At 41.0% G+C, this 22,010-nt stretch overlaps 1 protein-coding gene and 1 long non-coding RNA gene across 3 annotated transcripts; both read right to left on the bottom strand.

The window, feature by feature from the left end:
* Positions 1 to 617: 617 nt before the first annotated feature.
* On the bottom strand, positions 618 to 1,267 carry LOC117547169. Its single transcript, XR_004569122.1, has 2 exons — positions 1,145 to 1,267; positions 618 to 770 (listed from the first exon to the last, which is right to left on the bottom strand). It is a non-coding gene; the product is annotated as an uncharacterized LOC117547169 (long non-coding RNA).
* A 4,693-nt stretch (positions 1,268 to 5,960) lies between these two features.
* Positions 5,961 to 22,010, bottom strand: LOC117547151 (dentin sialophosphoprotein-like). Of its 2 annotated transcripts, XM_034217691.1 has the most exons (5): positions 21,786 to 22,010; positions 9,807 to 10,605; positions 6,693 to 9,446; positions 6,509 to 6,571; positions 5,961 to 6,353 (listed from the first exon to the last, which is right to left on the bottom strand). In XM_034217691.1, exons 2-5 carry the CDS (start codon positions 10,555 to 10,557, stop codon positions 6,313 to 6,315), a joined length of 3,609 nt encoding a protein of 1,202 aa, XP_034073582.1. In that variant the 5' UTR covers positions 10,558 to 10,605; positions 21,786 to 22,010; the 3' UTR covers positions 5,961 to 6,312. The 2 variants fall into 2 exon arrangements, with proteins under 2 accessions (XP_034073582.1, XP_034073583.1); XM_034217692.1 differs by lacking the exons at positions 9,807 to 10,605; positions 21,786 to 22,010 and having other exon boundaries at positions 6,693 to 9,800.

The raw sequence follows: 22,010 nt of genomic DNA, 5'->3' as shown, positions 1-22,010 counted from the left end.
TACATCTTTGATGTTTATAAAAAACCAAACCGTTTGAAAATTGAGCAAGCTATGGTTATTTAAATAGTGCTCACAGACAGGCCAGTGCTGTCTAATTTATCACAATTATTTTTGACATGAGATCTTCATATCATCCTAGTTTTGTATTTAGTTTCTAGATTTGTAAACAAATCCAGAACCTTTGAAATATGTTATTGAAAAAAGACCAAGAATAATATAAACTGTACCATGTGTCCTTTTGTGTCCTTCTGTAGTCCATTTGTGGTTTGTCTTGTCTCACCCCGGCTGATATATCACAAAATCCACTGTTTGAATTGTTCCCTATATTGCCCCTATGCCCCTGTAAGGTGTCCTTGGGTGTTATGAAAGGCGGCCCCCCAAAATAAATGTATTATTATTATTATTATTAAGAAGAACAACTTGGTGTGGTGTGGAGGGGATGTAGGAAGCAGGAGCAGGTGGGGAGAGATGGGGCTTCAAGGTTCAAGGTTATTTGTTTTAAATGTGTCTTGGAGATAAGGACCAGCTGCACACAATACAATACAGTATAACACAAAACCAATAAGACACACGGTGGCACATGGCACACCAACAATCAATCATCGTCCAGCCTCAGCTTTGGTATTCTTTCACAACCATGTTATGGGTTTATTAGACTGAGCAAACATAAACATATGTGGGGAACATAGTGCTGCGTCTCATGGAACCTGAAGATGTCCCTTCTTAGGGCGAGTTCCCACTGCCTCCTCCTCTCTTCGGTTTTGGGAAACCTTAAAAACATGAGAAAGGTAGCCAGATATATAAATTATTGTCAACATTTTCCTCCCTTCTTTCCTTTAACATTAAGGGTAAGGACAAAAATACACACCGAAATTATCATATTTTTGGTATGTATGCATGTATGTATAGCCTACTTTAAGAATAAGACAACCACACTAAGAGTAATAAAAAAGGTGAAACATTCAATAATTGTGTAAAGAAATGGTAACAACATATTCTAAAGAGGCTGGGTCAACAACAATCTTGCAATACTATTATCTCACATAGCCCCACTGATCCTGTGTAGCAGGACTTGTAATGTACATACATCCACTAAGTAATTAACGATTATCCTAATTTTAGTCATAATATTGTCATATCTTACATGTGAAAGGTGATCCCACGGGTTCTTGTTTGCAGACTGCGGTGATTAGAGCATCCGTAGGCTGCACAAAAGTCCGGCATAGTCAGGTACTTCTGTAAACACAAAGCCAGCAGATTCCTGTATCATAATGCAAGATGTTTTTAACAAGCCAAACCACTTGGAAGAAATCGTGTGTAACTTAAGTTATGTTGAAAAGAAAGAGCAGTTCTGCCTCTCCCACTGGTGTAAAGTTGCTGGGTCAACTTTGTAATACTAGGTCTCACTCACAGCCTCTTGTTATTAGCCAGCTAATAAATACAACCACATACACAAAGAAAAGCTGCAATTTCAACATGTCCAAGCATCCTGTATCATAGCCATGCTAATAATGTTTATAATAAACCAAACCGTTTGTAAATCAGTCAAGATTTCAGCGAGTTAAGAGTATTTTTGTGCAGATCACTCACCTTACAACAGCTACCATAACGCGAATCAGACTGTTAACTGTAGCAAGATGGCGGCCGGTGAGCTACGCTGGAAAATCTCCCATGAGCCATCTAGTGTTTATATATATCTATGGGCTTGGGTACCAGATGTGTTCGGGTGTATTTCCGTCGCATCCGTCATATCCGTCATATACTCACCTCCCTCTGCTCCCAGCGCTCTGCTGCCACACACCGGCCGTCTGCGGAACTGCAGCCGGAGGAACTCGGGACAGCTTGTTATGTGTGGGGTGCTATGGTGGGGTCCCATGTACTTGTGCACATAAATAATGTTTCTAATTATTTACAATTAAAAAAAATAAAATATATTCTGCGTTACTTTAGCCAACACTTTTATAAGGCCACTAGATTAGATAATTACGAAATGTGTAGATAGAATACATATCTTTCAGGTTGTTATTTTGTCATTATGTTTAATGTTTTATTTACCTTTTAATATTTTTATATAGTATCTGAACTTTGGAGAGGAGTTGGGAGACACACGACACATCAAATCACATCTACAGATCCAGACGAAGCGAATGGAAGTACTCCCATACTCCTAGAGTGAAAATGTTTGTGAAAACGTGTGCAAAGTCTCCGAAAATCCTAAAAATAAGCTCATATTTGAATTCCCCATAAAAAAAACACATCATTCAGTAAAAACAAGGCCCCACTGATCATCTACTCTCTGAGACGATTCCAGGGATGTCTGGCTTGAGTTTCTACCACCAGGGAAAGTGGACAAAAGTGCCCGAGATCAGCCTCTTAATTTACCCAGGGCCTAGTGCTTGGCTTTTGGCATGAACATTCAGGAAACTCCCCTGAGTATTTTATCAAATATCTGAACTTTGGAGAGGAGTTGGGGGACACACGACACATCAAATCACATCTACAGATCCAGACGAAGCGAATGGAAGTACTCCCATACTCCTAGAGTGAAAATGTTTGTGAAAACGTGTGCAAAGTCTCCGAAAATCCTAAAAATAAGCTCATATTTGAATTCCCCATAAAAAAAACACATCATTCAGTAAAAACAAGGCCCCACTGATCATCTACTCTCTGAGACGATTCCAGGGATGTCTGGCTTGAGTTTCTACCACCAGGGAAAGTGGACAAAAGTGCCCGAGATCAGCCTCTTAATTTACCCAGGGCCTAGTGCTTGGCTTTTGGCATGAACATTCAGGAAACTCCCCTGAGTATTTTATCAAATATCTGAACTTTGGAGAGGAGTTGGGGGACACACGACACATCAAATCACATCTACAGATCAAGACGAAGCGAATGGAAGTAGTCCTAGCCTGTGAAAAATGTTTGTGAAAAACGTATGCAAAGTCTCCGAAAACGGAGCAGTGGCTGTGATGCTAGCTTTGCGGCTAGCGGTTAGTTGTTATTGTTTGAAGTTGTTGCTATGGAAACAACATGACGGAGAAAAAATTAATATATTCTACATAATAATAACGGACAAAATAAGGAATGAAGTGTAGGCTATGCCTGTTTGAAGTTGTTGCTATGGAAACAACATGACGGAGAAAAAGTATAATCTTCTACATATAATAACGGACAAAGTAAAGAATGAAGTGTCGGCTATGTTTAAATGTTCGGAATTTGACCGTGATGGCCATCTTGAGTTGCCGTAAAATATGACGAATATGACGGATGCGACACCCGAACACATCTGGTACCCCGAACACATCTGGTACTGACACCGGTTTCTGAAACTTACCTACCCCCAGCTTAGTAAACAAAAAAACATTAGCTAACAGACTAATTTCCACCACTCATGGACCACACCCACCTTTTCTTGTGAAAAACTGGGTGACATACTGTCGCCCTTTAGTCCCTCTCTCTTTTCTTTCTCTCCTTTCTCTTCTTTCTTACAGCCTGACTTTGTTGGTCGTTGAAACATGGTACAACACACTTACGTAGGCTAAGTACTAGCATCCCTCCTCACATGCTTTCACTCCCTGCAAGTGCCGGTGCCGCACCGCGTTTGGAGGCAGGACCAAACCATTACATGGAAATAGAAGGGGCCCGGGGGTGTACAGAGGCTTTGGGTAATTAACTTTTGGAAGAAAATAATCGTAAGTTTAGTGAGTAATTTATCAATATAACGTTCTATTAATTATTGAGGATTGATGAAAGGTTACTTACATTTTTTTTGGGGCCCCTGTCAGTCACGGGCCCTTAGAATCGTCCTAACTTGTCACCCCCTTACAGCGCCCCTGAGTGGGGAAGTTCATGAGATCTTTCTAGAGCAGTGGTTCTCAACTGGTGGGTCGCGACCCAAAAGTGGGTCGCGGACCCGTTTCGAGTGGGTCGCAGATGTGTGAGTGAAAAAAAGTCAAACCTTTATTTTGAAGGCCCGACTTTCTAACGCTGTGCATGCAGTAGGCGTTGGACTGGAAGTACCGGAGACCATAAACGGTCTTGAAAACGTCTGTCACGTAGTGATCATCTTCTCAATAAAACATCTTCTGGCCAATCAGAATCAAGATTGTTGTCGGAAGTCCCCACGGAGAATAACTTTGCGGTATAACTATTCTTTATACATCCATGGGTACAACTTTAGATACAAATGAACACATAATGAAATATGACCCCCGGTTTGATGATTGAAAGGTCACAGAACAATTGGAGCTATCTACCCTTACCCACAATTTAAAGTAATTCACACAGACTCTCTCCTCTTTGCTCTTCTCTCTGTGAGGAGCAGCAAATTCAACTGTCAGAACAAAGTGAAAAACAAACAATGGCATACAATATTATTAATATGTCGGGTAGTAATAGATTTTTATATTTTCTTCTCAGAGTGTACCAGAATGGGTAGTTTATATGTTAGTATTTCTAAAAAATCTCCTGGGGGAGAATCCCCCCAGACTCCCCTTCTGGGGTTGGGTTTTTAGCATGTGTGCCTTTTTATGTTATACAGTTCAGATTTGATTCCATCATTTCATTAAACCTTATTTAAAAGCATTATTTTGTTCTGTGAAGGGATATAAGTGATATATGCATTGTATTTCACTTTAATTAATATTGTATGCTGAAAAGCGTATATATTACAGCACGATCTTTTTTGTTGAAAGATTTGAGTGGTTCAAAATTTCGGGTCGCGATCTATTGACAAAGGAAAAAGTGGGTCCCGAGGCCTGACCAGTTGAGAGCCACTCTTCTAGAGGGTTATCAAGAATAACTTTTATCCAATGACCTTTTCCCTCTCGGTCTGTGTATTCTCTTGTTCCGATTAACCCAGCCAAATCTTGTTTCTTGTTTTGTATCTATATCTACACCGGGATCCGGAGTCGAGGCTGATCCTCTTGCTTGGATCCTCTATCCTGAGTTCTGGATTAAGTCGTGGATTTCGGGTCGTGGCTGAACCTGTCTCTGCGGTCCTGCCTTGGGTCTCGTCATGCTGCTTCCCTGATGGCTTCCACAGGATTGTAGCTGACATCCTCATGGATTAATCTTCTTATTACAGACACATGCATTTCCTAACATTCGGTCTATATGCTGTAAAATGTATTATCTCTTCGACAACAAGCCGTTTAGGACAGAGAGTGAATATACATATACAGAGATGCTGTATGAGAAACCAATGTGATTTTGGAAAATTGCACAATATACATTTATTCTAGTAGACCTCAACAATGGAATTATGGCCATGACATGGGACCTTTACATTTCTGTCATTAGCAGGCTGGAACTGCGACCTCCGCGACCCGACCACGGATAAGCGGTAGAAGACGGATAGATAGATTAGCAGGCTTTGGCCAGGGGCATAGCATTTCGAAATTGGGGCTCCAGTCATAGTCAGGTAGACTACATTCAAACAATTGTGTGTATATAATCTATAAATATGTAGAAACGAAGATGAAAAGGCATAAATGTTCGTGTCACCAGTGTTGATGTATACTATGAAAACAGTGATATCCAGGTTAGGGCTGCTTTGAAATCATAAATGTCCTTTCTAATCATTCAATGTAGGTATTTTTAGATAATGTTTAAAAGGAATAATGGTGTATTTTAATGTGGTTTTCTGGTAGGTTTAAAAACTAAAAAACGTCTGAAAATGTATTTAAGGTTAAATGTAGGCGCATTTGATATGGTGCTTATTAACTCTATAGTCACCTTAATTCATACCCGACCTTTTTTTTCTCTTAATATTTCAACATTGGCAGACAAAAACAATTATACAGCTGATTCATCAACAAGTAACCATGTTTATAAATAAGTTGCAACATAGCTTCTCTCACTGCTGCTCCTCATCATATGGTTGAACGGGCACTGGTGCCGTTTGTGCAGTATATAAAACATTGTCTTCCTCTAGTGTCGAAATAAAAGTACTGCAAGACAAATTGAGAAATGTATTCATTTAAGGTTTTGTATACAGTGACGTTTTAAAAAACAGAAAGATACAAACTCGCCCATAGGAAGTGTTAACATAAGTGGGTTTTCAAAGTATAAAACATGCAAAAATAAAAATTTATACAATAATATAAAATAGCTTTAGGAAGCCAGTAACAATAACATCTGCCAACAAGCTAACAAATGTATATACAGTTCCCACATAGACAAGCTCAAAATACAGAAAATGAATAGATGGTATCCAGAACTTCTGCTTCACGAATCAGCCACCTGTCCTTTAGGGAGTGAGACAAACTTGATTTGCATTGGTAGCCACTGCCATCCTTTTTCTCACTAGCGGGGTCATGGATGAGATCTATACATCTTTCTCTTGCTGCTTAAACCTAAAATGAAAAATTGCAGGTACAAAAGAAAAAGTTACATTAGAGTTACACCGGTACTGCAGAAATCCAAAGGAAATTGCATTGTGCATTGGTTGGCTGTAAGACAATTGTTCTTACTCAGAGCAAACTATGTTAGAATTTGGTTTAGGTAATACCTTGTATTGGGTTTGTCACTGTTGGCTTCTCTGACCATTTGTAACCTTTACAATCGTAGTTATCTATAGTAGGAATAATGATTAGGAACACACATTCTTATTAGACACATACAAAATACATTTCACTACTATCAGACTCTTTTAAGGACAATCAAAAAAAAAAGTGCACTTCAAAAGAACACACCTTGTTCCTTTGGGGTGTCCCGGATCCTAGCCTTTGTCAACTGTACTGCATCAAACTTGGTCCTTTTCATTAGGGGGGTTGCAGACTTGGAGTTTTGCCTCTGTATGGGTGCCCTGTTATGTCGACTAGGTAATGTCCCGGTTGTCACGTCATCCTCCATTCCCAGGGTGGATTTTGTCTTTTTTAGTTTCTTACTCAGCTCGTTTCCAATTGGGATAAAGAGCTCCATTTCTTTTGTCAACCGTTTCCTTGCTGATGTTTCCATGGTTGCAGAAGTTGGTGAAGGGCATTTTGTGGGATTGACAGGATGGTTCATCGTTGACCTGTCGCCACAAGAGACAGAGCACCGTAGTCTTAACGTAGACAAATTATCTCTGGGAGTATATATGCTCTGTTTGGATGCAGGATGATTAGAGGAGGCCGGTGTTTCTCCAGATGGAGATAAATATCTTGAGCCGACTGAGCTTCGTCTGGCTTTAGATTGTTTTTCACTGACAGAGGTGGATGTGCATTTCTGGCCCGGTAAGGAATGTTGTCTTGAAAATATTGTGTTTTTTTTAACATTGGCCTGAACGTTATGCTTTGTTGTATGTGGTCCATCGTTTGTACGTTTTGGTTTGGGCAAATCCAATGTATTTTTATCGACAGAGTCAGTCTTTTTACTGGATGCTGTGGAGGACTTTGGAGTGCAATCTTTAACCTGTCGGTCGTTGTTAGATTCTTTAAAGAGTTTATGATGTTGATTAGGCTTTTCAACAACTGAGCGAGGAATCACAGATTTTGAACCTGAAGTTGAGTTGGCCTTCTTGTTCAAAGACTGGGGTTGCTTCTCTTTTGGATCCTTGGATGACAGACTGTTATTTTTCGACTTTTCATTAGCAGCTCCACAAAGTCTGTCCACAGTTTCATCATCACTTTCCTCTGATTCTGATGAGACTATTCTTTTAGATTTTACCCTACGTTTGTGGTAATGTCTTTTCTTTATCACATCAGAATCATGTCCGTTTGTCTTCTGTGGTGCATCATGAAGCATTGACTGGTTCAGTGACTGTGATAGGTCTGCAGAAGACGGTCTGACTTCTCGAAGAATGTCTTTAGCAGAACCATTACCACTTTTCACAGTTAAAGGGGACTGTCTTTTCTGTTCAACACATCGGCGATCGCTGTCGTCCGACCCTGAACAGATGAATGTATTTCCGCTTGGTTCTGTGTTTTGGTCATCGTCCTCTGTGTGAGAATCAATGACTATTACACTCTCGGTGGAGCCACCCAGCTGCCCATTCATTTCTTCACTGTGCAACATGTCAGAGCATGCATTCTGCATCCCTTCTTCGAACGGTGCATCATGGCATTTAGATTGGCGTGTTGGCGAGTCTGCAGATAACCGTCGTTTTTTTGTAGAGTTTTCTTCTGAAGTTTCACATCGACTGCCTACAGTTTCGGATGAATGTGTCTTTGGGCGACTACATGTGGAACTGTCGCTGTCCTCTGAGCTGGAAGTGAAAAGTTTCTTCCTTTTTGGCTTCTTTTGTTCAACATCATCTTCAGAGTCAGATTGAATTATTATTATGTCTTTGTTATTTGAAATATTCTTCTTTCCAAACAAACTCCTGGATAGTGGTAAATGTTTGTTATGTGATTCGAATGGGTAATCACAACTGTCTTCAGTGTCACAGCTGTCTGAAGACTGTCTCCTGTTATGATGTGTATGACACCAACCTTCTCCCTCAGAATCTATTTCAAATGCAGGTGTGCCAACCAATTTCACCTGTATTTTCTTAGAATTCACATCTTTTAAAAAGCTTTCAATTGTGTCAAACTCTTTCATTAGAGTAGAATTACAAGCTTGTACTGGTTTTGGATAGTGGTTTGAATTTGGATCACACCGTCTTTCTTGGTCTTCTGTTTCTCCACCATCTAGCCCATCTTTTTCTTGGCTCTCTTGATCTTCAAATGTAACGTCGGAAATAGTTATAGGTATGAATAACATATCATCATCATCATCCTCATCCTCATAATCATCAGTAACATCTTCATCTTTCAATCCAGCGCCTTCATTTTCAAATGATGACTGCTTATCGTTGGGATCTGGTGTAGTTGAAGAGGTCTCTGCAGTCATATCATCAATGTGGGGACTTTCATCTTTCATAATGTCTTCAGAAGCTGTAGGAAAGTAATCAACTTTGTTTTCTGAAAGGGCTATGCTTGAATCAGTTTGTAAGCGTGTAGAACCTGCATCCTTTCTTGGACCTTCATAACTTGTTTGGCTGCTATGCCCTTCACTTTGGTTTGTAGCAATTGACCATACATTATGAATTTTAAGTGTATCAACAGCTGAATATAGCGTGGTGCATTGTTGATTTTCAATGAATGATGCTTGTCCAAAAGTTTTGTTTTCAGATAGCACTGAAGTTAGCTTGATTTGAGGATCCCCTGAGACGTCGTTCATATCGCACAGACTGTCCAACCCAACTGCTTCCACTGGTTTTAGGGCCACTTTGCCGGTCTCCCTCTCCATGGTGTGTTTGGGAGCCCTAGAAACACCAGGCAGTTGGCTTTTGTCTCCAAAATATGTTTTACTATTTAACGAAAAGGACTTCTGTTCTTCTGACGGGCTACCGTTGAAAATCAAACTGGATTGCTTCTCAGTCATTTCTTCACAGGTCATTTCAGGCACTGCTGCGGCTACCACTGGCCTCCCATCTTCTTCCCTTGTGCAAGTGGCAGGAACTTTCTTCATTTTTCGTGGAAGTTCTGTGGATGCAAAGAGATGAATGTTATCTTTATTCCCATTCCAATATTGTCGCAGTATGACCTTCTCCAGCTCTGCAATGTTCTCTAAATTCTCCAGACAAGCAATGAGCTCCTTCAGTGAGTGTTCATGCCATCCTGTAAATACATTTCATACCATCTGCTATGAAAACCTTTATAATAATTGCTACCAAAAATGTATATCCACAGCCATCTGAATAAACAAGTTTGTTATTGCCGCGTGCGGGTATATATATGTCCAAGGGTTTTCTTTTACTGACAAATCTAAATATATCGATGAACTCTTCTCAACAGATTCTTTAGGAGCATGTTTTGCGTTTTCGACAGCAGGGAATAGTGTACCTTTTGAATGTTTCTCTGACGCAGATGCAGAGCAATCGTCGATCCCTTTAGACTTGGGCAGTAACACAGCAAATGCTTTGCTGCCCTTTGAACTGTCCTCTTCAAGTGCTGGTCCAACTGCTGGCACAGAGGCACAGGTTTTGGGGAGATGGGAAAAACAGTCAATCTTTGGTGAGATGGGGCCAGACTGTAGTGGAGAGTCCCTGTTGCACAGCTTTTTGGAAGGTACACGTTTTGATATAGTCTCAAAATATCTGACGCGTTGTGCAACATAGTCACGTATTTCGTCATCTGTAGGTGGTTCCAATTCTCCAACTGGCAAGACTTTGTCTCTGCTTACAGAGCGAGAGCAGACCTGCTGCTGATAGGAAGTGTTATAAACAGATTTAGCAATATTCCCCAAATAACTAGAGACATGTGTTGATGAAAAATGATTAACATTTTCGTCTCGGCTTATTTGGTTGTGACTGCCCTGAGAATAACATGCACTATCCCCAGGTATAAGGGGCTGGAATCCACAGTCTAGTATACTTGACTGTGACTTTGGATGGCAGTAGAGTCCCTTAAAATGTTGTTTGGAATGTGCATAGCCTTGCTGCAACTGAGCTGGGCCATGAGCTACTCTAAGCTCTCCAGGAAGTTGAATGGCTACCATGTTGTTTTTTATTCCATTTTCAGGGGGAACCACTGAAGGTGTTCCTTTAATGTCATGACAGTCCCCTCCTCGGATGTAGTGACATCCAGATCTCATTGCATGTAGAGAAGTCTTTCAAGTGAGGACTTCAGTCTCCTCTGAGGTCTAGGAAACAAAAGAAAGGAAAATTAATGGTTGACATTCACAACAATATAAACTTTTACCACTGAGGAAACCTAACAAACCAACCCCTCTCTTAGGAGTTCCTGAACCCAAATGTTGGCCTTGCCTAGGATGTGGGTCCGGATATGTTCAAAAGGGAATAAATGCAACAGCTGGCTTTGAATTGATAACGCAGGACACACATTTACTTAGGTATTATAGGCAAGTGTGTTTAAGTATATGGAGAGTTTGCTGCCTTGATATGTCTTCATAATTCTAAACTACAGATTGTATTCTCAATATTGGAGAGTATAAATGTTTTACACATTTGTCAGTGATGTTCAGCATTGGCATTTTCAAAGTAACATCATATAAGGTTTCCCTTCAAGTAGTGTCATGGATCCAAATCCTTAAACACTAACGACATTAAGATATAACAAAAATAGACACATCTGTATCAGGGTTTCCGCTAGGATTTTTTCTTGCCGGTCAAATGTCCGGAAATAATTAATTTTACCGGACAAATTTGAAACTTACCGGTCATGTTTCAATAATAAGAATTGTGTAGCAGAGTTTCCGTTAGCAGGTAATTACCGGACCATGCAAAATGCACTTTTGTACGTCTTTTATACATGAATATGTGTCCCCGGTGTGTCAGGGAACTCACCAAGTGTCAGAAAACACAACCCTCTCTCTTTTCCTCCATACCCAAATTTCAAAAAACGGGGCTGCAATGGAGCTGATTATTATTTAAATTGTTCTGACGTCAGAAAAGGGGTGCTCCGCCTATATGGGCAACTCTCCACCTATCAGGGGAATGGGGGGTTGGGCCACGGCCATTACCGCTCAAAAGCGCCGGAGACGCTGTAGTACAGGGGTGGCCAACCAGTCAGAGGTTAAGAGCCACATGTTTTCTATGTTACTGCAAAGAGCCACATCAAACACACAGTCACTGATACCGCTTGTTTCAGTTTTTTGTTTTCTGGAGACAAGATTTCAACCACGTCACTGATGCATTTTTGTGGCATTGGGATATATTTTTTTAAATCCTCTGGAGCAGAGAGAGGAGCTGTGGATTATTGTTATTGATTAATGCATCAGTGTTTTTTAGGATCAAAAACACTAAACTCACAACTTAAAATGAAAGCGTTTAGTTTATTTAATAAAAGAGCACATGTTCAATGTGAAAAGTGACAGTAGTTATAGATTATTTGCAATTTGGTGCTATATATATATATTTTTTAAAATGATATATATTTTTTGGGTGCAGCGCCCCTCCAAGACAATGGTAGGGGAAACACTGGATAGTGTTTAATCAACGATAGGTTTCCCCCCCCCTCAAAGGTGATTGGTTCACTGCATCGCAGGTATTATTGTGATTGGCTCTTGGGCCACATAAAAATTAGACGCGCTCGCGCTGTCATCCTCTCATACTGACTCCTGACACCACACATACGTGGGGAGATGGGGGAGAGCCGGGACGAAAGTAACACGGGACGAAAATAACTGATTTTATCCGAGCCCAAACAACTTTGACCGGCCAAATTATGTCAGAATTATCAACATTCAATACTTAACAGACCTACTAAATATCAGGTTTAACTGTCAGGAGTAGTGTTGTCACGATACCAACATTTTGGTTTCGATACCAAGTCAAGAATTGCGATTCCGATTCTTTTTCGATACTTTTCTTTAAAAAAGGGAAACAGTCTTAAATGTAATTATTGTGCTTTATTTCACACCAGAACCATAACAACCTTGTAAACAATGAGAACAATAAATAAAATAAATGACAAGAATTCGTATTAAATAAAATTAATAAATGTCTTACAGACAGGCCTTGTGGTGTCCGTAGGCTTGTCCTCACTGTCAGAGATATAGCTAAAATACATCCAAATGGCGTCTTTTTTGTCAACAAGCCGAGGCGCAGCGGCAGTTGCACTCCCACTTGCAGCCATGCTTCTCGTTTTCTCACATGCTCTGGCAGCTAGCGCGTGGCTGAGAGAGGGGAGGGACTTAGAACGTGCTTGAGAGGGGCGGGACTGCAGGCACGGCTGCAGTGCAGGGATTGGAAGCAGAGCGCTGATCACACACGGCTCGTATTAAAACGGCGCTTTCTCACCGGAGTACTTTTCCCCGTCATTCTTAAAGTAGGCCTACCGATAGGCCTAAGAATCGTAACGTTTTTAACGGCAGGGTATCGCGGTATACCTTTCAAGTATCGGTACACCGTGCAACACTAGTCAGGAGTCAGTGTCTCTCCCCCAAACTCACACATTTACAATTCGATATGAACTGAAGAGCCGCATGCGGCTCGAGAGCCGCGGGTTGGCCACCCCTGCTGTAGTACATCTGTCAGGCCTGTAACTGGCGCTGTAGTCTCCCACAAAAGCAGCGAAGAAGACTTTCCGCACATGATTGCACTTCTGTTTATTCTCCGCTGTGGATGCTCTGGCTCTTTTTCTCCCTCCCTGAGGCAAGCGCTTGCTCCTGCTGCTGTAATTCAATGCAATCCCTCCCTCGATGTAATTCTCTCCGGTAGTCCACCAGCAGATGACAAACACCCACCTCTCCGCCTCTTCCAAGGGACCGTGCGGCAAAGTTTCAGATTTTTTTTCGCCGGGCAACATGTCCGTTAAAGTTTAAATCTTCCGGACAAAATTTGAAAAGTGTCGGTCAAATGTCTTCTTTGTTATTGAGCTTTAAAACAAATGAATAACGACTATAAATCATATAAGAATAAAACATGGAGGACGGAGCCTCTCTTTTCCTCCCCCTCTTCTGAGAGCCCAGCAGCTGATGAGAGTACGCTCCCCCCTCCCGCAGGCGGGCGTGGTCAGCTGCAGCTCATTTACATTAAAGCTACGTCACAGAATCAGCCCTTGCAAAAACAGGGCTGAAAAGAGCGAAATGAGGCAAGGCTAAAATGCATGATCCGTTTGGTATTTAAAAAAAAAAAAAACTTCACAGACATGTTTTATATAGGCATGGCCCTACAATATATTTCTCAAATATAGCACGATAGGTCCACTTTAAAGAGGGATCATACACGAACATCATAACGGGTTAGGGTAATGTAACCCTATTACAACAGAGATCAACAACCTATAACAGGGCCTATGCACAGAATGCAGCTATTCAATACTCATTCTTGTATAAGAATATGAGCATGTCTATATTCTCAGGGGAGAGGCGGGTGCGGAGGCAATTCACAATCAGGCCAGCTGCAGAGAAGACCCTCTCAGCTGGAATTTGGGCATAAGATGAGGTTTGAGTCTGCGTGATCTGCGTGTAGGGAGGGGCAGCAACCATATCATTAGCTAGATCTGATGGATTTGGACATAAATGCGAGTGAAGTATAACCGGACGCGAGAGAGAGAGAGAGAGATCAGCACCTGTAGCTCTGCCCGCTGTGAGGGACCGGTGAGCGGAGCAAAACACACCTTTAGACTAGGGCTGAACGATATAGCGTGTCATGGCGATAACCGCGATATTCACATCGCAGGGACGTGCGATTTTATTAATATTTTTTAGGACGTGCGATATTAAGAAGGTCAATTAACTCAAACACGTCATGTTACAATTATTTTGCTGCTTGCTACAAAAGGAAAACTTGCGCGGCTCTCATGTCAGGGGTACTTGAGTGAGTGATATCATTCTTGATCAGATCACAGCAGGCCCCGCCCCGCTAGTTTGCAGACCATCAAAACACGGTAAAAAATTAGCGACGAACAGGAGGACAATACCGGCGAGAATGAAGATTTACTTCCAAAAAGCAAATCTGCCATCTGGAACTATTTTGGATACAAAAAGGTTCTTCTCTTCTTCATTCACAGATGAACCTCCTTATTTGAGGGGAAGCAACATGCATTATCATGACATATTAGATCATGACTTAAGTTATGATGAGTCAACCAGTTAAGATCCAGACGTCCGTGACTAAAATCCTTCATCCGGTTAATGTTCCAGTTTTTTCAATATCGTGCAGCCCTAATGCGCATCACTCTCACTTCTCATGCATGTGGATTTAGGATCTCCCCCTTGATTCTATTGGCTCTAACGGTTCAAAAGAGGTGTCAATCTATCAATCTAAGGACAGAGGGTGTCGTATTGTCATACTGATATTTTGTACAAACTGTAAAGTCCACTGAGACAAATGTAACATTTGTGATATTGGGCTATATAAAGAAACATTGATTGAATCATCAAAATCGACCAATGGGTTCCAGAGAACCGGCAAATCCGCCCAAAGGTGTTTTTTTTTGTTGCTAAACCTCTAAAAAGGTAACATGTCACTTGTTTTGCATCAATCTTGATACAGGGTACTTATTATATGTTATATCTTTTAGTCTCCGATCCCATCATTCAAGGGTGGTTTTCATTATAAGTAATGTTTTTTTTGTGGACGGAAAATATATATATTTTTATTATGTTCAATCTGAATTTACTTTAAAATAAAAGCATATATATTAATTCTGACTATTCTACATCCAACTCACAGGTTTATCATTGCTTTGAGAAAAAAGATTATTAATTTACCCCTTTTTTAGAAGTGAAGATATAGTTCTGGGAATGCCATTTCCGAGCCTGAGACCATAAAAACAGGCTTGGGGCTTAACAGGTTACATTTGTGTCAACCACAGACCTTATTTCGAGCTATTTTCCAAAATCCTATGGAGAAATCCCATTGACTCCGAGACGAGGGAACCCGTACTGGTAAAATGCTAACTCACTTCCGGGTTTTAGGACTCTTCACTGCGCCACTCTATTGAGCAGTAGCTGAATATAAGATCTTCTACTTTTAATTTTTGTTAAGCACTTTTGAATTGCCTTGTGTTGAAAGGAACAAACTTGCTTTGCTTTTTTAAGCATTTAAAATAAATTGGCCGTCTAAAGAGACTCACAATGTTAACAAGTGGAAAATAATATATACAAATGTGTACAATGATTTGTAGGTAATTTTTACTACTCAAGACACCTGACTTATACATCTTCAAATGAAGACTGTGTTCATTATACAATTACATGGGATTAAAGCAAAATGTAGTTTTACTTGTATAATACTTCAATTTTATATAAAAGACAGTTTGTTTTCATCTGTTTTCAAATAAACAAAGTATTGGCTTTCAGAATATTAAACTTGTTTCGGCAAATTCAGATGATAAATACAACTTTGAAGCTTCAGCATAATTACAAGCAGAGAACGGAGTAATGTAACGTCACAGCAAGCATAACAACAGCCGGTGTTTCATGTGAGTGTTTCCCCGGTACACAAACTCAAAAATACACAAACACACTCGCGAGCTTCCCCCAGACCAGTAATACAAACGAAAATGTGTCTTCGGGTCAATGTGACAGATTTCGAAAGATCATGTCACATTTGTTTTAGGCACGAAACATACTACCAGTAGAAATACATTGCTTTCAAAATCGCCCTGTGTCGAATCAATAGATTATATTTCGTGACTATAACACGAAATGCCGTGAGAGCTTCATCCTCTGAACACCACAGGATGGCGACTGTAACGCACAAAACATAGGTACGCTCCTCTGAAATGATTGTCCCCTGCAATTATTATTATCCCTCAAATCGAGTTCGCTATTCAGCTAGCTAACGTTACAGTGCATGACATTAAGGATTTTGGGAGATGGCCCTGTGGGCCATCTAAGCTAATTTACAGATGGCTTAGAGCCCAATAGAGATTGCCCTGAAAAATGCGCGCGGACGAAATGGCACGAAGGGTTTGGGGGGGCCTCCGTCCCCCTAGAAAATTTAGATTTTTGCAGGTCTTAGATGCTGTCTGGTGCATTCTCTAGACTGAATTATAAGATGAACCACCACAATATTGTATTGTACAATTTCAATTTTATTCTTCATTTCACTTGTTTGTTTGTTCTTGTTTGTGTTTGCTCGCTTGCATGCCCTGCATAGCTATAAGAAACACTTAAGTTGTTGGTCAAGACACTTTCCATCTGATGAAGGCAAATGCCTTCCCAGATGTAAAAAAGTAGAAAACATTACATTCAGTTATTAATGCCAAAACAAACATTATTTACACTAGTATGGCCCCTGTTAAAAATGTTTGTAATGTTATCTACTGTAAGTTGGTCGAACGAATGCCTCCTCATCCGGAAGCTGACCGAGCAGACCCGAGCAGCAGTCGAGAGGAGCCGAGCGCATCCGCGAAGCACACAAAATGGCGACGTCATAGTTCCCATTAGCCGGCAAATCTAAATGTCCGGTCAAAATAATTTCCCTTTAGCGCAATACCGCTTCAGTTGCGCCACTTATGTGACAGACAAAAGAGTATGTGACAGACGAGAATAGTCAATTCTAATGTCTAACACTTCATGTGGAGAAAGAGATGTCCTGTGTGGGTTGATTGTGCGTTGATCTGTTGGTAATGCCTCGGGGTTCCGGTGGGCATGTAAACAAATACATAATGCTGCGCTATACTTTGTGGCCTCACCCAGTTGCATAGCGACACTTATTGTGTAGGTGTCTTTTAATAAACAGGTAGTCATATCATTAGCTAGAACTAGCTGAATCTGATCGATATGGACATAAACGCGAGTGAAGTCTAATCTGACGGGAGAGAGAGATCAGCTGAGCAGGCTGACGAGTGGACACGCAGCTCTGCATGATCACATGCAGCGGTGAGCGGACAAAACACACACTTCAGGTTAGAATATCACACGTAGCTATTTTAATTACCTCTCAAACTACCTAAACTAGTTATAGATATGTTTAGTTTTACTGTCGGGTCTCTCATTACTGGATCCGCAAGCTGCATGATACTGGCACAATAGATTGCCCGATCGGGCAACCAGCAGGTGAGGCTTCATTGCCCGAGCTAAATACTAGATGGCCCCCGGGCCATCGGGCAGTCCTTAATGTCGAGCCCTGCGTTAGCTTCAACAAACGTAACATGCAACGTTAGCCTAATCTAAAATGCTCTACTACGGAGTAGGGCTGTGCAATTAATCGTATTTTAATCGCGATTACGATTATGGCTTGCGACGATTATGAAAACAGCATAATTGACAAAATACGATTATTTTGCTGGGTGCGCTTTCGCCCCTCCCTAAAAGCCCACTCGGCCACGTGGGAGTGACGTGTTGTGAGTGTTCAGCGCGAGCGAAGATGTCAGAACAAGAGCAGCAACTCGTTACAAAGAAGGGTAAAACTATTTCCACTATTTGCAAGTACTTTGCCATTACATTTCACATCGCTAAAGATATGTGCCCAGTTAGCACTGTTAGCAACCAGGGCTTTAAGCAACTTGTCAACACGTTGCACAAGCGTTACGCGATGCCGTCTCGGTATTATTTCAGCAGGTCTGCGCTGCCTGCACTATATGACAAATGCCGTGGGGAAGTTGAGAGATGTGGCTTCAGCTGACTACTTTGCGACCACAACGGACCTATGGTCTAGCCCAGGGGTGCCCATCAGTCGATCGCAAGATGTGTCTAAAAATAGAACAACAATATTCTGTTTTATCGTTAATGTCCTGTGACATAATCTTCCTGTGCCAGAATAATGCACTTGAATGCATCAAAGCTTTGTGATTGGCCGGCGTCACCCATGTGTCGGGGCGTGGCTGAGGGTCTTCAGTACAGGTGGCAATATCGTCACCTGCCTGTGCTCATCTCTGAAACCAGACCATGTAAACAGGCTGGTGTTTTTTGCAAAAAATCTTTAAGAGATGACATGAGCAGCCCTACCAGCATTTGCCATGGTGGCCTAAACATTTTTATTTGGTCTTAAATTGTAGTTCAACATTTATTTCCTGTTACTTCTGGACCATGACGGTGGGCCAGCCTTCAACGTTTAACTGAGTGGAATATGTTGAATATGTTTTACCAAAATGTTGGCTATATGTTAAGGAGTTTTCAGTAGGTTGTGACAGTGCACTGCAACATGTTGGATTTAATTTATTTTTGGTCTAATTTATTTGTATTTATCATATTAATAATATATGTTTAGTATGGTTTTGGAAGTGTGCTCCAACATATTTGTTGATCTTGTTTATTGGTAAAATATTATTTGATTTAAAGTTCAATAAATGGTCAATGAATCATCGTCAAAAATAATCGTGATATCAATTATTGACCAAATAATCGTGATTATGATTTTTGCCATAATCGCACAGCCCTACTACGGAGTACCTTTCATGTGGCTCGTCAGCGCAGACTCTCGCATCGTTATTTTTGCAAACTTTGCAGGAGGCTACTCGTGGGCTTGACCCTCGTCTTAGCCATGGCTTGTATTTGTCGTCTGCTAGCCAACGCTCGTTGAAACTGCAACCTCCTGGCACACTGTCATCTATCACTCATCAGAATGCCCAGGTCACATGTAACACAAACACTTGCAGGTCACGTGCATAGCACGGGAAGGCCGCAGCGGAGCTGTTTTATGTAAAAGTGAAGCAATTAAGCACACTCCGACTTCTTTATTTTTCTTTTAATCTAAAAAGCGAAGTAAAGCATTTACAATTTCAAGTACTTTATCCCAAATTCAAGCACCATTCCCAAAATTCAAGCACTTTTCAAACCTTGAAAACACCTTGTACAATTTCAAGCATTTTCAAGGATTTCCAGCACCCCTACGAACCCCGTAATAAATATAAAATCATTGCCAGTGTTATCAGTTGCAAGTGTGTATTTGTTGTAATAATGACGAAAACATAATAGGCAGATTTCACAGTAATTATAATAAAAACGTAGCTCAAGCATTTATGCAACTTGATTTGAAGTGCGTGTGTGTGTGTGAGGGGCAGCACCGTGTTTGTGTGTGTGTGTTAGTGATGTGTCGGTCGCGAACGAGCTGATTATTTTGAACGGCTCTTTGGTACGAACGGGGGGAACCGAGTCGTACTTGGTGAGAGCCGTTCTTTTTATCGTTCAATCGTTGGTCCGCACTCACTGCCTGCCAAAATCCACTCGCCTTTTAAAAAGCTTGATTTTGTTCCCCAAACGTATGCTGTGAAGACCCGCCCCTACTCTGATTGGTAGGTTTCAGCACGAGGAGTGAGATGGGGTGGGTCTTAACGGAATACGCGCGAGAGAGAAGTCCTAACAAGTGGTACAAGACAGGTAGACGACGTGTTTTTCAGATGGAAAATGAGCCAAACGCGAAAACGCAACAGCATTTGGATGCACTTAAATCAAAACCCAGGCAGTGATGAAGCGCACCATTTGTAAAGGCAAAATATCCTTTAAAGCAGGGTCAACTAATAATCTCCATCGCCACTTAAAAACACAGTATCTAATATTAAGAGTTGCGTGCATTTCATTCAAGGCAAGGCAACTTTATTTACTTAACACATACAGAGGGTAAATTCAAAGTAGTACATTCACTGACATGAATATGGCGCCACCTTGTGTCATGTTTACAATTCAGATTATTGACATTAGGTCTGGCAATACAGCCAATCATTATCCTGGTGATTATTTCGCAGATAAACCTATAACCGCGCCCCCCTTTAAAAAAACGGCTCTTTGAAAGGAACGTAGCCATAAGATTGTCCAGTGTCCAGTCTCTCCCCCCCGGCAAAAAAATCCCCACTACACCACTGACTAAACCCCCTCTGGGCTACACTCTCTGCCTCTCTCAGCCTTCACGTTCACTGAGCAGTCAGAATCCCTCATTGACTCTCTGAACTTCCTCTTTCCTCTCTCTGCCCTCATTGTACATCTGCAGACAGTGGCGGCTCCAGAGTATTTTTGTTGGGTAATCTATGGTAGGGCTAACCCATACAGTGGTGGGGCTCAAGTCAGTATTTGCAATGTAATTACATAGTACACGCTCCCCTTGACAGTGAAACGCCATGCGTGAGGTTTAGATTATTTCCCTGTCTCAATCCAAATTGAATTGTATGAAATAAAAAGGCACATTTGTCTTGTAGTAAATAAAAAAGGGCGACCTGGAGCCAATCCTGCAAAGTTCCCACAAGTGAAAGAGTTGACATGCTGAAAACCCAACCCCTGCAGGGGGCTCTGGGGGGATTCTCCCCCAGGATATTTTTAAAATACTAACATAAAATGCACATGCTGGTACTCTCTTGAGAAGAAAAATAAATAAATCTATTACTACACGACATATTAAAAAAAATGAATGCCATTTTAGTTTTTTGTTACTTTGTTCTGAAAGCTGAACCTGCTGCTCCTCACAGCGAGAAGAGGCTGTGTTTTAACTTGATTATTTATTTATTATTGTGATGCTTTGAACTATTTATAGTGTAAATTGGAATTATCCACATCTGTGCTCCCGGGTGTATCTGTGTTTTATTCTTGTATGTTCCTGCCTGTGTTCATGACATAAGCTGCTGCTCATAACCAATTGCCCCTTGCGGAATTAATAAAGTTGTTGATTGAATTACTTTACATTGTGGATAAGGGTGGATAGCCCCCATTGTTCTGTGTCAAAATGAAAGACAGCCCACACACCTATCAATCATCAAACCGCGGGGTCTTATTTCATTGTATCGATGTATATAGAGATGTACTACAGCAAAAGTATTGTCCGTCGGGACTTCCTGCAACAACACCACGCCGTTATCTTGATTTTGATTGGCCAGAAGACATGATCAAATATGTTCTATTGAGAAGACGATCACTATGTGACAAAAGTTTTCCAAACCGTTTCTTGTCTTCGGTATTTCCAGACAAGTGGCTACTGAAATCAATCTTACTAACTGCTGTCTGTGCAATTTACTCCGCGCGAGTTGGTGGACTTTATGTTGCTTACTTTAACATCATTTTTCATGGTGGGGCTAAAGTGGATTTACAAATGCGTTTGCGAATTTGTAATTCTGTCTGCAGATTGTAGGCTACACGTGTGCGCCGTACGGATGCCTTGATGATAAATATCACCGTAAACTAGCATGAATGTAGAGATGTAAATCATTTACTGCGTATTTACACACATATTGTGTTCTTGAAAGGCAAAATAATGTGTCTTCCTGCTTCGTCATTAAATGTCGTGTTTACATTTAACCGATGAAAGCTTCCATGATATTCTGGCATTCGCCATTTGTTCTGTCTCGAGTTTAACTTGTTAGTTATTGACAACACGTGTTTGTCACATTTAAATACACGTTTAGAGAGAAATATGCAGGCCAGAAAATCAAAAATCACAACAATTACAAACGTCTAAGTCTTCTGTGTTTAACATTACTCACCCTATTTTCGCATTTTACCGAATTTCTCAGGACTCCCGCCGCTGCCTCAAAAGCGATGCGAAAGTAATTTTTCACCGCAAAAATACAAACTAAAACAGACTTAAATTCTAACAAAAATAAATCACGAATCATCAAAGTCCGTGGGTCCGAATTGAAAAAGCGTGGCGAAATTGTCCTGATTTTGCAGTCCTCCTCGGTGTGCTTGAGACCTTCTTCTTGGCAGTC

The sequence above is a fragment of the Gymnodraco acuticeps genome, unplaced genomic scaffold (genome assembly GCF_902827175.1).
Source record: "Gymnodraco acuticeps unplaced genomic scaffold, fGymAcu1.1, whole genome shotgun sequence".
In the NCBI taxonomy this organism is placed as follows: Eukaryota; Metazoa; Chordata; class Actinopteri; order Perciformes; family Bathydraconidae; genus Gymnodraco; species Gymnodraco acuticeps.
This window is presented reverse-complemented; position numbering and strand designations above follow the sequence as displayed.

Excerpts from the sequence above, each read along its gene's own strand:
- LOC117547151 (XM_034217691.1), bottom strand. The coding sequence starts at position 10,557 with ATGAGATCTGGATGTCACTACATCCGAGGAGGGGACTGTCATGACATT. Across the intron at positions 9,447-9,806 it reads GTCAGAGAAACATTCAAAAG|AACTTCCACGAAAAATGAAG; the intron begins GTACACTATTCC and ends TTGCATCCACAG. Across the intron at positions 6,572-6,692 it reads GGACACCCCAAAGGAACAAG|ATAACTACGATTGTAAAGGT; the intron begins GTGTGTTCTTTT and ends TTCCTACTATAG.